This window comes from Hyperolius riggenbachi, chromosome 10, assembly GCF_040937935.1.
Source record: "Hyperolius riggenbachi isolate aHypRig1 chromosome 10, aHypRig1.pri, whole genome shotgun sequence".
Lineage (NCBI taxonomy): Eukaryota > Metazoa > Chordata > Amphibia > Anura > Hyperoliidae > Hyperolius > Hyperolius riggenbachi.
In genome coordinates, this window is record NC_090655.1 from 272808459 (window position 1) to 272824375 (window position 15917).

The following is a 15917-nucleotide window of genomic DNA, read 5'->3' on the forward strand; positions in this document are numbered from 1 at the left end:
AAATAGTACCCAAGAAGGACGTGAACTGCAAATAGCAGAGCACCTAGGAAGCAGCTACACAGCACTGACTATGGTTGGCATTTCACCTTCCTAGTACTAATTCATTCCAGTCACATCAGAGACAAGACAGCATGTCCTTCCAGTATAGCCATGTCCCCCTGTGTCCCCAGCATTGCCATTATCCCCCAGTTTGTAATATCCCCAACCCCAGTAATGTAATTTCTTTCCCAGTATAGCCATGTCCCCCTGTGTCCCCCAGCATTGCCATTATCTTCCAGTATGTAATGTCCCCCACCCCAGTAATGCCAATTCTTTCCCAGTATAGCCATGTCCTCCCTGTGTCCCCCAGCATTGCCATTATCCTCCAGTATATAATGTCCCCCACCCCAGTAATGCCATTTCTTCCCCAGTATAGCCATGCCCCCCCTGTTTCCCCCAGCATTGCAATTATCCACCAGTATGTAATGTCCCCACCCCAGTAATGCCATTTCTTTCCCAGTATAGCCATGTCCTCCCTGTGTCCCCCAGCATTGCCATTATCCTCCAGTATGTAATGTCCCCCCACACCAGTAATGCATTTTTCCCAGTATAGCCATGTCCCCCCTGTTTCCCCCAACATTGCCATTATCCTCCAGTATGTAATGCCCCCCACCCCAGTGTTGCCATTTCTCCCCCAGTAAAGCCATGCCCTCCCTGTGTCCCCCAGCATTGCCATTATCCTCCAGTATGTAATGTCCTCCCACCCCAGTAATGCCAATTCTTTCCCAGTATAGCCATGTCCACCCTGTGTCCCCTCAGCATTGCCATTATCCCCCAGTATGTAATGTCCCCCACCCCAGTAATGCCACTTCTTTCCCAGTATAACCATGCTCACACTCCAGTATTGCTCCCACCTCCATGCAGAGCAGTAAATGGGGATGTGAGGAGAGAAGACCAGCTGGAGAGGAGGCAGAGGGAGGACAGGACTGCAGCACGCTGTGAGTATAGTGCACAGGTAGCTGTACACCAGCTTATTATGCTTTCCTGCAATGCTCTGTTTGGCCCCACCACCCACAAGTGACAGCAATGGGGCAGTGGGATTTCTACCACAAAGCAGCAGGGGCATACCGCCCCAGTTGTCTTCATGGTGGGGAGGAGACACCCAGTGCGCTGTGCAGCCGCCGTGTACGCTGTGCTTGGCTTCCCCAGCTTACAGAGTATTGCACGTGTGAAAGCCGTGCTGATCTTACCTGCACCTGGAGTCCAGTGTTGTCGACATCCTGTTTGCTCAGCTCTCCCCCTAGTGCTGGCACCTCTCCCTGCACGCATGAAATCACGTGATGCAGGAAGAGGTGCCAGATGCTAGGAGGAGAGCTGAGCAAAGAGGAGGTCGGAGCGCGCAATACTCTACATTGAATTTATTAGCTGGGGGGAGCATAACATAGCAGGGGCCACATTGGCCTCGATTCATAAAGCATTCCCGCATGCAGTAATGCAGAAAACAGCTGACTTTACCGAGCACTAAGCAAAATGTTAATTCATAAATCCTGTTACCGCATGAAAAGCTGAAATTCCCGAGCAGTCTGGTAATTTACCGCCTTGTGCGGTGAACACCTCCAGCACATGTCAGGAAATGTCAATTCATAAAGATTAGAGCAGGCCGGTAATGGCACGGAGAATACCGCCTGCTATGAAGAGGTGATAAGACAGCGATAAGTGCAGGGGTGAATGGAGACTCAGCAGAAGCAGTGAGACACCGGCAGCAGCAGAGCCATCGGAACAAACGACGCTTCCCTGAGTACCCCAGGCTGAGTGATTAACCTCTTGGGTACCTGTTTTTCAGATGTAGATTTTGCTGGAGGTGAATATCAAGCCTGGCATGTGTAAAGTCTCTTGAAGTTCTTCTGCACTGTGGCAATTGAATAGAGGGTTTAGAAAGACTAATATTCAAAGCAGATTCATGGGAAGGAGAGGCAGTAAAACTAAACATGCACATCTAAACTGAAGCTGGAATGCCTCTTTTATTGTAACGCTGTCTCTGCACAGAGAACAGCCAAATGTAACAACTCAGCCAGCTACTCATTAATGTAACAACTCAGCCAGCTACATTCCTCATGTTACCGATAGCTCAGTTCGGAAAATCCCCTCATTTCTACGCACCAGTGAAAAGGTTTATGAATTAGCACAAAGAAGTCTAAAATACCGAATGCAGTTTTATCCTGACGAGATTTTTTTTTTAGCGCAAAGCCTTTTATGAATCGAGGCCATTATGTATTTACATAGAGCTGACATCTTCTGCAGCACGTTAGAGTTTCATATGGCTTGATTCACTAAGACAATCAGCATGTCTTATCAGTGTTAACACGCCTTATCAGAGAAGCATAGCGAGCGCTACAAACTTATGCCTGCTAATTGGCAATGAGAGCTCCACTCATCCTGAGAGCTCACAATCTAATCCTACCATAGGCATAGTCTAATGTCCTACCATGTTATTATTATCACTAGTCATTTAGCCCACCTGTTAGATAACTGGCACTATGGCTGTGACATCAGGGCACACGGCCGTGCTCCCCGCCACGCGCGCGTCCGGCTGCTCTACCCGCCGCACGCACAAACGGCTGCCCGCCACCTGTCCCCATCCTCCTCCTGTTGGCTACACATGTGCAGTAGCCGAAAAACACAGACACATGGACAGGAGGAGGAAGATGCAGGGACTGTTAGGGTTTATTATATAGGATTATGTATTTATATAGCACTGACACCAACTGCAGCACTATACAGAGTACATGGTTCAAGGAGGCCTACATCAACTCGACACTACCCTAATCCTTTCTGCCAATAACTTCTTGATGCACCCCCTCCTTTTGTGTCACCAGCCCCTCCCTCTAGATTGTAAGCCTTTGGCAGGGCCCTCTTCCCTTGTGTATCATACTTGACTGTGTGCACTTTACCCAGAATTTGGAACTGGTAATTTTTTACCACTACCATTCCAGTTTATGATCTGGCATTGTACTATTATCTGCATTGTGTTGTGTATCTTATTGCTATTACCTGTATTGTTGTATCTATGGTCCGTTACCTGTATTGTTCTGTCAACCCTGTTATCATTGTCTGTAAGCCTATTTATTGTACAGCGCTGCGTAATATGTTGGCGCTATATAAATCTAATAAATAATAATAATAATAATAATGGTTATGTCACTGGCTGTCCTCAGAGGCGCTCACAATCTAATACTACCATAGTCATAGTCTAAGGTCCTACCATATTATTATTATGCATTTATATAGCACTGGCATCTTCTGCAGCACTTTACAAAGTACATAGTCATGTCCCTGACTGTCCTCAGGGGATCTCACAATCTAATCCTACCATAGTTTATTGTCCTACCATATTATTATTATGTATTTATATAGCACTGACATCTTCTGCAGCACTTTACAGAGTAAAGAAAAGTGGTGTGGATCGCTGCAACCACCAATGCAGCCAACGGGAGCGAAGGACTCAGAGCATCCAGCAGCAGCAACAAAGAAAGGGATGTCCTGCTACACCGTTGTAGGGTAAAAGGATCTCTCCGACTTTATTGAACACATCAGCAAAAACACAGACAAAGGCTCACGCGTATTGGAGCTCTACGTGGCTCCTTAATCATAGCTATGATTAAGGAGCCATGTAGAGCTCCGATACGCGTGAGCCTTTGTCTGTGTTTTTGCTGATGTGTTCAATTAAGTCGGAGAAATCTTTTTACCCTACAACGGTGTAGCGGGACATCCCTTTCTTTGTTACTTTACAGAGTACACAGTCATGTCACTGACTGTCCTCAGAGGAGCTCACAATCTAATCCTACCACTGTCTAGCTGCACACTACTTTTTGTTTTTTTTGGGGGGGGGAGTGGGGGGGGGGGGGGCGTCTGTGGATAATCGGCACCAGGTGTCAAATACCCCAGGTACACCACTGCAATGGGGAGTGCTGGGGGAGGTGGATCCTGTGTCAGCAGTGTCACCACTGACAACTGTGCAACCTTGATTATTTTCCTCTTACTATCTATCAAAAGGCAGCAGCATCCTGTACAGATCACATCACTGGAGAGGTGAGGAGGATTCTGGGAGGTCACATGACATCACTCTTATCGCTAATAAGAAAAAAACACACAGGTGACCAGAGTGGTGAGTGGGATTCATGTGACATTACTGTTGGTCTTTCCATACAGACGTTTCCTCCAGTGAAGTTTAGTGATCATGTGACCATCACGGTGACCCCACCTCACTCCCTGATATCTGAGGGACACAACAAGCAGAAGATTCTGGAAGTCATCTGGAAGATGATGGAGCTGCTGACAGGAGAGGTGAGCAGTGCTGGGAATTATGGGACATTATGTAGTAATAGCAAGGGGGGTGTCTGAGCAGTGACTGTATCATTATGTGTCAGGTTTCTATAAGATGTCAGGATGTCACCATCTATTTCTCCATGCAGGAGCAGCAGTATATAGAAGGACACCAGGACCTCTACAAGGACGTCATGATAGAGAATCCTCTGCCCCTCATATCACCGGGTAAGAGGAGACTTTCATTTCTTGTACAGGAGAGACCAGCATGGAGGGTCCACCTAGCTCCCCCCATCATCTGATAAACACATGGAGACAATCTATTCAGCCAGTGTGTGTGTTTCCTACAGGTGTATCCAGTAACAGAAACCCACCAGAGAGATGTACAGGTCCTCTTTATTCCTGGGATTGTCTACAGGAAGATCCCACCATCCCCCACCATTCTCAGGTAGGTGGAAGTGATGGTCATCAGAGACTCCAAACTGTGTGACATTTATTCCTTCTGCATATCCTGTTGTCTGTCTTCACTTCTCTCTCACTTTGTACACTTAGGGTGGAGAATTGATACATGCGAATACTGTGGTTAAACAGGAAGAAGAAGAGACATATGTGAGGAGTGATCAGCAGTCTATGGAGGAGGGTGGCATGATGAGGACAATTAAAGAGGAAGAAGAGACATATGTGAGGAATGATCAGCAGTTTATGGAGGAGGGTGGCATGATGAGGACAATTAAAGAGGAAGACGAGACATATGTGAGGAGTGATCAGCAGTCTATGGAGGAGGGGAACATGATGGGGACAATTAAAGAGGAAGAAGAAGAGATGTATGTGAGGAGTGATCAGCAGTCTATGGAGGGAGGGAACATGATGATGACCAGTAAAGAGGAAGAAGAGGAGACATATATGGGTAGTTATCCGCAGTCTATGGAGGAGGGAGTCATGCTGATAACAATTAAAGAGGAAGAAGAAGAGACGTATGTGAGGAGTGATCAGCAGTCTGTGGAGGAGGGTGACATGATGGGAGTGTCTAAAGAGGAAGACATTATTACAAGGTTGACCAGTGGTGAGTGATCAACATTATAAATTCAACAAAATTATAAATTTGTCTCTGCTGGGTGCAGTGTAGATCACATGAAGTGGGGGGAGGGAATGTGAGAAGTAATAGGGGTGTGATGTGTGTAATGTGACTGCACAGTGTGCCTGTAATGAGGTATAAACACACTATGTACAGTGTTCTCCCCAGAACCTTTTAACTGGGCCCGGCTGATCTCAGTCCCTGCCCGGCTGCTGTGATCACTACTCTCTGTCTGCAGCGTATTTGCCGTTCTCCACACTTGTCCAGCACAGTGTGCAGCGGCTGTGGCATTGGAGCTGGCCGCTGTCACTCTGACACAATCTCCGCCCTCCTCCTCAGCTCCTGACATTACAAGCCAGACCGCGGGAGCTTTGAAGGAGGAGCTCAGCACACAGAGAAAGAGCCGAGAGAACTTGGGCTTACTGTGTTCCCTCTGGTGAGTCACTGATCTGCCTGAGTAGTGCAGAGGACGGGCTCTCCTCCTCCTGTCTTCCCATCATGCAGGAAATTTACCAGCACGTGCTCCAGCCTCCCCCGATCAGAGCTCAGAGCACATAGAGAACAGTGTGTAGCAGCTCTCGTTCATGCCGGGGAGAGCAACAGCAGGGCAGATGGCTAGCTGATAGCAGTAATGGTCCCCCAGCAACAGAATCCTTGTGATGACTGTCAGCTGCTGTCTCTGTGCTACCGAGACAGGTATTAAACAACTTTACAGCCACGACTGCTTCCCTTCCCCCACTGCTCTGCCCGGAGACGTTACATAGCTAGCTGTCCTGGACATCAGTCTGCAGACTTCCTGCAGTGTGCTGTCCACTCGGATACATTTTCTTTTCTGCATTAGTCTGTTTTTTCACTCTCCCTCTTACACATTTCTCTCTCACACACTTTCTCCCTCTTTTTTTCTTTCCCCTTTCCCATTCCTTTTCACACACACACTCTCTGTCCCTCAAAGAATCTATCTCCCTCCCAGACACTCACACTTATTCCTCTTCCCTTAAGTTTGTATTAACTTCTTCTACTCAACCCCCCTCTGTCCTCCATATACTGTATTTCCTGTATACAGTATGTATGTCTGTTTACCAGTGCTTGATTTTGTTTAAGGAGAGAAGCCACAGCAGAAACCCCCAAGCACTTTTATTTTACTTTGTAGTGTATGCTGTTTAGCATAGACAAACAACAAGCATGTCTACACTGGGTTTACTACCACTATGTCAGCCAAAACTATTGTGAGACTTTTTGAATTAGATAACAAAATAGTCTGTGGGGATGTGTGGTTTTGGGCCTAAATTAGTCACCCTGTCCACAGCCCCTTTCTGGTATTAATCCGGCTTTGGCAGCACTTTATCGGATTGCACATCAAAAAGGCACCATTCAGTGCAAGATGCCTTTCTCCATTAGCATCGCTTAGTGTAATCCTCTATCCCTATTGGAAATGCCTAGCATGATTACCTCACCAGGTAACAACCAGCATGCTCCACCTACTCTTCTCTCCAGCATGATCCTCCCTGTCCATTCTCACCTAGTAGTAGCAGACAACATAACCCTCTTTCCCCACCCATCGTGACCATAATTTCCCACCCGGCTACTTTTTCATGCCACCCGGCTGGAAAAAAATTCTGGGGAGAACACTGTATGTACACAGGGAATGTGAGAAGTAATAGGGGTGTGATGTGTAATGTGACTGCACAGTGTGCCTGTAATGAGGTATAAACATACTATGTACACAGGGAATGTGAGGAGTAATAGGGGTGTGATGTGTGTAATGTGACTGCACAGTGTGCCTGTAATGAGATATAAACACACTATGTACACAGGGAATGTGAGAAGTAATAGGGTGTGATGTGTGTAATGTGACTGCACAGTGTGCCTGTAATGAGGTATAAACACACTATGTACACAGGGAATGTGAGAAGTAATATGGGTGTGATGTGTGTAATGTGACTGCACTGTGTGCCTGTAATGAGGTATAACCACACTGTGTGCACAGGGAATGTGAGGAATAATAGGGTCTGATGTGTGTAATGTGACTGCACAGTGTGCCTGTAATGAGGTATAAACACACTATGTACACAGGGATTGTGAGAAGTAATGGGGGTGTGATGTGTGTAAGGTGACTGCACAGTGTGCCTGTAATGAGGTATAAACACACTATGTACACAGGGAATGTGAGAAGTAATAGGGGTGTGATATGTAATGTGACTGCACAGTGTGCCTGTAATGAGGTATAAACACACTATATACACAGGGAATGTGAGAAATAATAGGGGTGTGATGTGTGTAATGTGACTGCACAGTGTGCTTGTAATGAGGTATAAACACACTATGCACACAGAGAATGTGAGAAGTAATAGGGGTGTGATGTGTAATGTGACTGCACAGTGTGCCTGTAATGAGGTATAAACACACTATGTACACAGGGAATGTGAGAAGTAATAGGGGTGTGAGGTGTGTAATGTGACTGCACAGTGTGCCTGTAATGAGGTATAAACACACTATGTACACAGGGAATGTGAGAAGTAATAGAGGTGTGATGTGTAATGTAACTGCACAGTGTGCCTGTAATGAGGTATAAACACACTATGTACACAGGGAATGTGAGAAGTAATAGGGGTGTGATGTGTGTAATGTGACTGCACAGTGTGCTTGTAATGAGGTATAAACACACTATGTACACAGGGAATGTGAGGAGTAATAGGGGTGTGAGGTGTGTAATGTGACTGCACAGTGTGCCTGTAATGAGGTATAAACACACTATGTACACAGGGAATGTGAGAAGTAATAGGGGTGTGAGGTGTGTAATGTGACTGCACAGTGTGCCTGTAATGAGGTATAAACACACTATGTACACAGGGAATGTGAGAAGTAATAGGGGTGTGAGGTGTGTAATGTGACTGCACGGTGTGCCTGTAATAAGGTATAAACACACTATATACACAGGGAATGTGAGGAGTAATAGGGGTGTGATGTGTGTAATGTGACTGCACAGTGTGCCAGTAATGAGGTATAAACACACTATGTACACAGGGAATGTGAGAAGTAATAGGGGTGTGATGTGTGTAATGTGACTGCACAGTGTGCTTGTAATGAGGTATAAACACACTATGTACACAGGGAATGTGAGGAGTAATAGGAGTGTGATGTGTAATGAGACTGCACAGTGTGCCTGTAATGAGGTATAAACACACTATGTACACAGGGAATGTGAGAAGTAATAGGGGTGTGATGTATAATGTTAGTGCACAGTGTGCCTGTAATGAGGTATAAACACACTATGTACACAGGGAATGTGAGAAGTAATAGGGGTGTGAGGTGTGTAATGTGACTGCACAGTGTGCCTGTAATGAGGTATAAACACACTATGTACACAGGGAATGTGAGAAGTAATAGAGGTGTGATGTGTAATGTAACTGCACAGTGTGCCTGTAATGAGGTATAAACACACTATGTACACAGGGAATGTGAGAAGTAATAGGGGTGTGATGTGTGTAATGTGACTGCACAGTGTGCTTGTAATGAGGTATAAACACACTATGTACACAGGGAATGTGAGGAGTAATAGGGGTGTGAGGTGTGTAATGTGACTGCACAGTGTGCCTGTAATGAGGTATAAACACACTATGTACACAGGGAATGTGAGAAGTAATAGGGGTGTGAGGTGTGTAATGTGACTGCACGGTGTGCCTGTAATGAGGTATAAACACACTATATACACAGGGAATGTGAGGAGTAATAGGGGTGTGATGTGTGTAATGTGACTGCACAGTGTGCCAGTAATGAGGTATAAACACACTATGTACACAGGGTATGTGAGAAGTAATAGGGGTGTGATGTGTAATGTGACTGCACAGTGTCCCTGTAATGAGGTATAAACACACTATGTACACAGGGAATGTGAGAAGTAATAGGGGTGTGATGTGTGTAATGTGACTGCACAGTGTGCTTGTAATGAGGTATAAACACACTATGTACACAGGGAATGTGAGAAGTAATAGGGTGTGATGTGTGTAATGTGACTGCACAGTGTGCCTGTAATGAGATATAAACACACTATGCACACAGGGAATGTAAGAAGTAATAGGGGTGTGGTGTGTGCAATGTGACTGCACAGTGTGCCTGTAATGAGGTATAAACACACTATGTACACAGGGAATGTGAGAAGTAATAGGGGTGTGATGTGTGTAATGTGACTGCACAGTGTGCCTGTAATGAGGTATAAACACACTATGTACACAGGGATTGTGAGAAGTAATGGGGGTGTGATGTGTGTAATGTGACTGCACAGTGTGCCTGTAATGAGGTATAAACACACTATGTACACAGGGAATGTGAGAAGTAATAGGGGTGTGTAATGTGACTGCACAGTGTGTCTGTAATGAGGTATAAACACACTATGTACACAGGGAATGTGAGGAATAATAGGGTCTGATGTGTGTAATGTGACTGCACAGTGCACCTGTAATGAGGTATAACACACTATGTACACAGGGAATGTGAGAAGTAATAGGGGTGTGATGTGTGTAATGTGACTGCACAGTGTGCCTGTAATGAGGTATAACCACACTATGTACAGAGGGAATGTGAGAAGTAATAGGGGTGTGATGTGTGTAATGTGACTGCACAGTGTACCTGTAATGAGGTATAAACACACTATGTACACAGGGAATGTGAGGAATAATAGGGTCTGATGTGTGTAATGTGACTGCACAGTGCACCTGTAATGAGGTATAACACACTATGTACACAGGGAATGTGAGAAGTAATAGGGGTGTGATGTGTGTAATGTGGCTGCACAGTGTGCCTGTAATGAGGTATAACCACACTATGTACAGAGGGAATGTGAGAAGTAATAGGGGAGTGATGTGTGTAATGTGACTGCACAGTGTGTCTGTAATGAGGTATAAACACACTATGTACACAGGGAATGTGAGGAATAATAGGGTCTGATGTGTGTAATGTGACTGCACAGTGCACCTGTAATGAGGTATAAACACACTATGTACACAGGGAATGTGAGAAGTAATAGGGGTGTGATGTGTGTAATGTGACTGCACAGTGTGCCTGTAATGAGGTATAAACACACTATGTATACAGGGAATGTGAGAAGTAATAGGGGTGTGATGTGTGTAATGTGACTGCACAGTGTGCCTGTAATGAGGTATAATTACACTATGTACACAGGGAATGTGAGAAGTAATAGGGGTGTGATGTGTGTAATGTGACTGCACAGTGTGCCTGTAATGAGGTATAATTACACTATGTACACAGGGAATGTGAGAAGTAATAGGGGTGTGATGTGTGTAATGTGACTGCACAGTGTGCCTGTAATGAGGTATAAGCGCACTATGTACACAGGGAATGTGAGAAGTAATAGGGGTGTGATGTGTGTAATGTGACTGCACAGTGTGCCTGTAATGAGGTATAAACACACTATGTACACAGGGAATGTGAGATGTAATAGGGGTGTGATGTGTGTAATGTGCCTGCACAGTGTGCCTGTAATGAGGTATAAACACACTATGTACACAGGGAATGTGAGAAATAATAGGGGTGTGATGTGTGTAATGTGACTGCACAGTGTGCCTGTAATGAGGAATAAACACACTATACAGGGAATGTGAGAAGTAATAGGGGTGTGATGTGTGTAATGTGACTGCACAGTGTGCCTGTAATGAGGTATAAGCACACTATGTACACAGGGAATGTGAGAAGTAATAGGGGTGTGGTGTGTAATGTGACTGCACAGTGTGCCTGTAATGAGGTATAAACACACTATGCACACAGGGAATGTGAGAAGTAATAGGGGTGTGATGTGTGTAATATGACTGCACAGTGTGCCTGTAATGAGGTATAAGCACACTATGTATGTTACAATAGTGAATACAAGATATACAGTGGCTTGCAAAAGTATTCTGCCCCCTTGAAGTTTTCCACATTTTGTCACATTACTGCCACAAAAATGAATCAATTTTATTGGAATTCCACGTGAAAGATCAATACAAAGTGGAGTACACGTGAGAAGTAGAACGGAAATCGTACATGATTCCAAACATTTTTTACAAATCAATAACTGCAAAGTGGGGTGTACGTAATTATTCAGCACCCTGAGTCAATACTTTGTAGAACCACCTTTTGCTGCAATTAAAGCTGCCAGTCTTTTTGGGTATATCTCTACCAGCTTTGCACATCTAGAGACTGAAATCCTTGCCCATTCTTCTTTGCAAAACTTCTCCAGCTCAGTCAGATTAGATGGACAGTGCTTGTAAAGAGCAGTTTTTAGATCTTGCCACAGATTCTCAATTGGATTTAGATCTGGACTTTGACTGGGCCATTCTAACACATGGATATGTTTTGTTTTAAACTATTCCATTGTTGCCCTGGCTTTATGTTTAGGGTCGTTGTCCTGCTGGAAGGTGAACCTCCGCCCCAGTCTCAAGTCTTTTGCAGACTCCAAGAGGTTTTCTTCCAAGATTGCCCTGTATTTGGCTCCATACATCTTCCCATCAACACCTTCTGAAGAGAAGCACCCCCAGAGCATGATGCTGCCACCACCATATTTGCCAGTGGGGATGGTGTGTTCTGAGTGTTGCGTAGTGTTATTTTACTGTCACACATAGAATTTTGCATTTTGGCCAAAAAGTTCCATTTTGGTCTCATCTGACCAGAGCACCATCTTCCACATGGCTTGTGGCAAACTGCAAACGAGATTTCCTATGCTTTTCTGTTCACAATGGCTTTCTTCTTGCCACTCTTCCATAAAGGCCAACTTTGTGCAGTGCACGACTAATAGTTGCCCTATGGACAGATTCCCCCTCCTGAGCTGTAGATCTCTGCAGCTTGTCCAGAGTCACCATGGGCCTCTTGACTGCATTTCTGATCAGCACTCTCCTTGTTCGGCCTGTGAGTTTAGGTGGACGGCCTTGTCTTGGTAGGGTTACAGTTGTGCCATACTCCTTCCATTTCTGAATGATCGCTTGAACAGTGTTCCGTGGGATGTTCAAGGCTTTGGAAATCTTTTTGTAGCCTAAGCCTGCTTTAAATTTCTGGTGTGTTCTTTGGACTTCACGGTGTTGTGGCTCCCAATATTCTCTTAGACAACCTCTGAGGCCCTCACAGAGCAGCTGTATTTGTACTGACGTTAGATTACACACTGGTGCACTCTATTTAGTCATTAGCACTCATCAGGCAATGCCTATGGGCAACTGACTGCACTCAGACCAAAGGGGGCCGAATAATTATGCACACCCCACTTTGCAGTTATTTATTTTTTAAAAATGTTTGGAATCATGTATGATTTTCGTTCCACTTCTCACGTGTACGCCACTTTGTATTGGTCCTTCACGTGGAATTCCAACAAAATTGATTCATGTTTGTGGCAGTAATGTGACAAAATGTGGAAAACTTCAGGGGGGGCAAATACTTTTGCAAGCCACTGTAAGACCATGTACTAACATGTTAGAAGTGAGCTGAGTGAGAAAAGGTCAGATATGAGATTCTGAGCTGGTTAGGACAGGAGCTGGTTAGGGGGTGAATGTGAGGAATCAAATAATACCCCATATGCAATGTGCTTTGGGATGTGAAGTTATAGGGATGATATTAGCTTAGTTTTTTCCAACCTTTCTCGGTGAGACCTTCCCTCCCTCTGATTCATTTAGATACCCATCTTTGTAACGGTTCTAGAAGGTAAATATCCTTCCTATATTGGGTCAGATGGATGGTGTACTGGTAAGGAGGGTCTTGCCCTTGATGTGGGATTTGAGACTCTGACCAGGGTTGAATCCCGTCTCAAGCCAGTACATAAAACATAACTATGTAAAGTGCCTGACTTCACATTTATCTATTATTAAATGTCCCTTCTGTCTGTCCATATGGCCACACTGTAGATCCTACTGCAATATGTCACTGTCCTGCTTAGTGTTAATAATTCTGCATCATTCTGTTTCCTCTGCAGAGATGCGAAATACTTTTCTGTATTCCATCTGCTAGATCATTAACCACTTAAGTCTATTTAACGGATATATCTATCCAGATAGACTCTGCTGCTGCCACTGCTCTGATCACGCGCGTTCCTGCCGCTTGCCGTTAGGTCAGAATTAATTATCCACAGTATAAGTTTCACCCGGAAATATTCTTTGCTTGGGGTTCCCCCATTGGGATGTTCCTGACTGTCCGAGGACTCAAGAGAATTGACCCCAAGTACCAGTTCCCAACATGCAAACGCTTTTTTAATATCTATCATCCGTTTGATCCGGTGGCATACAGAATAGAGCCGATGGTTCTCAGAGATGTGGAGTTTGGAATATAGTTCCCATTTATTGATCTAAGTCCCCTGCAGAAAAACTTATTAGAGGCCGGAGTTTTTCTGCAGAAAAAAAAGTTTTCCATCCTCCTAATGCTTCCTGGAAGCGAGATCGCTTACTTCCAGGACTTTTTGACTGCGGCCATCTTGTGGCCAAATAGTAAAACTACAACCACATACATTTTTTTATTAAATAAATACATTATATTACATTTAAAATTAGCTGTTTACCTCCGACACCAAAAATTACCCATATAACATTTTTAATTAAAAAAATTACAGTTAAAAAAATAAATCAACAACATAAATAGTTATCTAAGGGTCAGAACTTTTTGAATATGCATGTCAAAAGAGTATAGTAATATAATTCTTTAAATTATATGCTTGTAAATAGTGATGGATGCAAATTGAAAAAATGAACCTTTATTTTCAAATAAAATATCGGCACAATAAATTGTGATATGGGCATAATTTAAACTATGTAATAACTAGGACAAATGGGCAAATAAAATACATGGGTTTTAATTACGGTAGCGTATATTAATTTCAAACTATATTGGCCAAAAACTGAGAAATAATGAATTTTTTCCATTTCTTTCTTAATCTTTCTGTTAAAATGGATTTAGAATAAATTAATTCTTAGCAAAATGTACCACCTAAAGAAAGCCTAAATGGTGGTAGAAAAACAAAATCTAGATCATTTCATTGTGATAAGTAGTGATAAAGTTATTGGCGAATGAATGGGAGGTGAAAGTTGCTCGGATGCGTAAGGTGAACAACACTGTAGGTTGAGGTGGTTATTTATTGACTGAACCTTCTGCAGTTCTCTGTCAGGCTGATAACTAGTGATGAAAGCAAAGGACAAACAATGTTTAACCTGCTCTATCTAATTATACTGGTACGGTGGTGTACACATTTATGGCGATGTCCTTTGTTGGTGCACTATGGAGCTGCTTCTCACTGGGTGGGACCAGGTGCTGGAGACTGTAAAATAGAAAGGAAAAGAAGCGCTCCAATAGTGCATTAACTTCTTTTTTAATAACAACGCAATAAAATTACATTCAGGTTTCTTTAAAACAAGTGTGTATGTGGCCTGCCCACAATCCTTCCTCTATGCCGTGGTCTGGCCAGGACCCGTGTAGCGTGAGAGGAAAGACCGCACCACGTGACTGCCACTGCGTCCCGACAAGTTTCGTCATAATTTCGTCCAGGGTCCTGGCGAGACTGTGGCATAGAGGAAGGATCGTGGGCAGGCCACATACACGCTTGATAACTAGTGATGGTCAGTGACATGCTGATAACTCTGAGATGGTGCAAATTGTATGCTAATGATATGCAAAGTTAGGCAGCTGCTGCATCTGGTCCATTTTTAAACTGCATTTGCATCATCTTCAGCAACTCATTTGGGCGTAACAACAAATTATGGGGCCTGCAGCAAAACTTTAATTCCCCCCCTCCCTCCCCTCCAATGTTCACACCCTTGCCTACCCCTGGTAACCCTCATAACCTGGATCAGTGAAGGTTTTGTCTAGGAGAACTCATAGAGAAGCATGTGATCAGTTTGGTCAGGTGATAGATGTGTAAGTGTCTGATTTGCTGGTCAGGATCATGTGCTAAAGCAGGATGTGGTCACAGCAAATCAGAGGTTTGCAAATCAGCTGATCACACAAGTCACATGAGTTCTCCTAGACATGACATCACTAATCTGGATCACCCCCGCTTTTGCAGAGAGATGGCGTGCTCTGGCTAGAGATTCAGCAATACATTATTCGGAAAGGAAAGAGGATGGTCGGCACTGCTGTACAACTTCCTTTATTTGGCAATGTGCAGACAAGTAGGCTGTGTGTTACATCATCACCTCACAGTCCATAAGAAGAGACTAAACACGCACCGGTGCGGGGGTGGATAACAGGTGGATAAATTGCTTTAGTAAAGTGTGTAGTACTTCTGCCCGCTCTCCATCCTGACCTCAGATTTTCACACTAGGTCTTTCAGGGTCCGGATTGAGGAACATTTCAGGAGAGCATTTAACATTTCTGGGAATATAATGTATGGAAACACTTTTCTGAAGTCCATAAAGCTGATATGAGGTGTTTCCCATGTAAAGGTATAGAGAAAAGGATTCATCCGATATACAGAGGAGATATTTATCATGAGCTGTTGGTATGTGAGGTGATGGGTGTGGATTTTCCACCTTGGTACTCGGAGACCGGATGGCCTCAATGCATGTTGGGAATTGCATCT

At 44.2% G+C, this 15917-nt stretch overlaps 1 protein-coding gene across 1 annotated transcript in view; it reads left to right on the forward strand.

The window, feature by feature from the left end:
* LOC137535495 (zinc finger protein 585A-like) overlaps nucleotides 1-15917 on the forward strand; it is a 105977-nt gene that overhangs the window by 11534 nt on the left and 78526 nt on the right. Inside the window, exons 2-5 of the mRNA XM_068257329.1 lie at nucleotides 4189-4323; nucleotides 4452-4530; nucleotides 4653-4750; nucleotides 4855-5365. Of these exons, the coding sequence (XP_068113430.1) occupies nucleotides 4300-4323; nucleotides 4452-4530; nucleotides 4653-4750; nucleotides 4855-5365 (712 nt within the window). The 5' untranslated portion in view covers nucleotides 4189-4299. The remainder of the gene's footprint in view (nucleotides 1-4188; nucleotides 4324-4451; nucleotides 4531-4652; nucleotides 4751-4854; nucleotides 5366-15917) is intronic.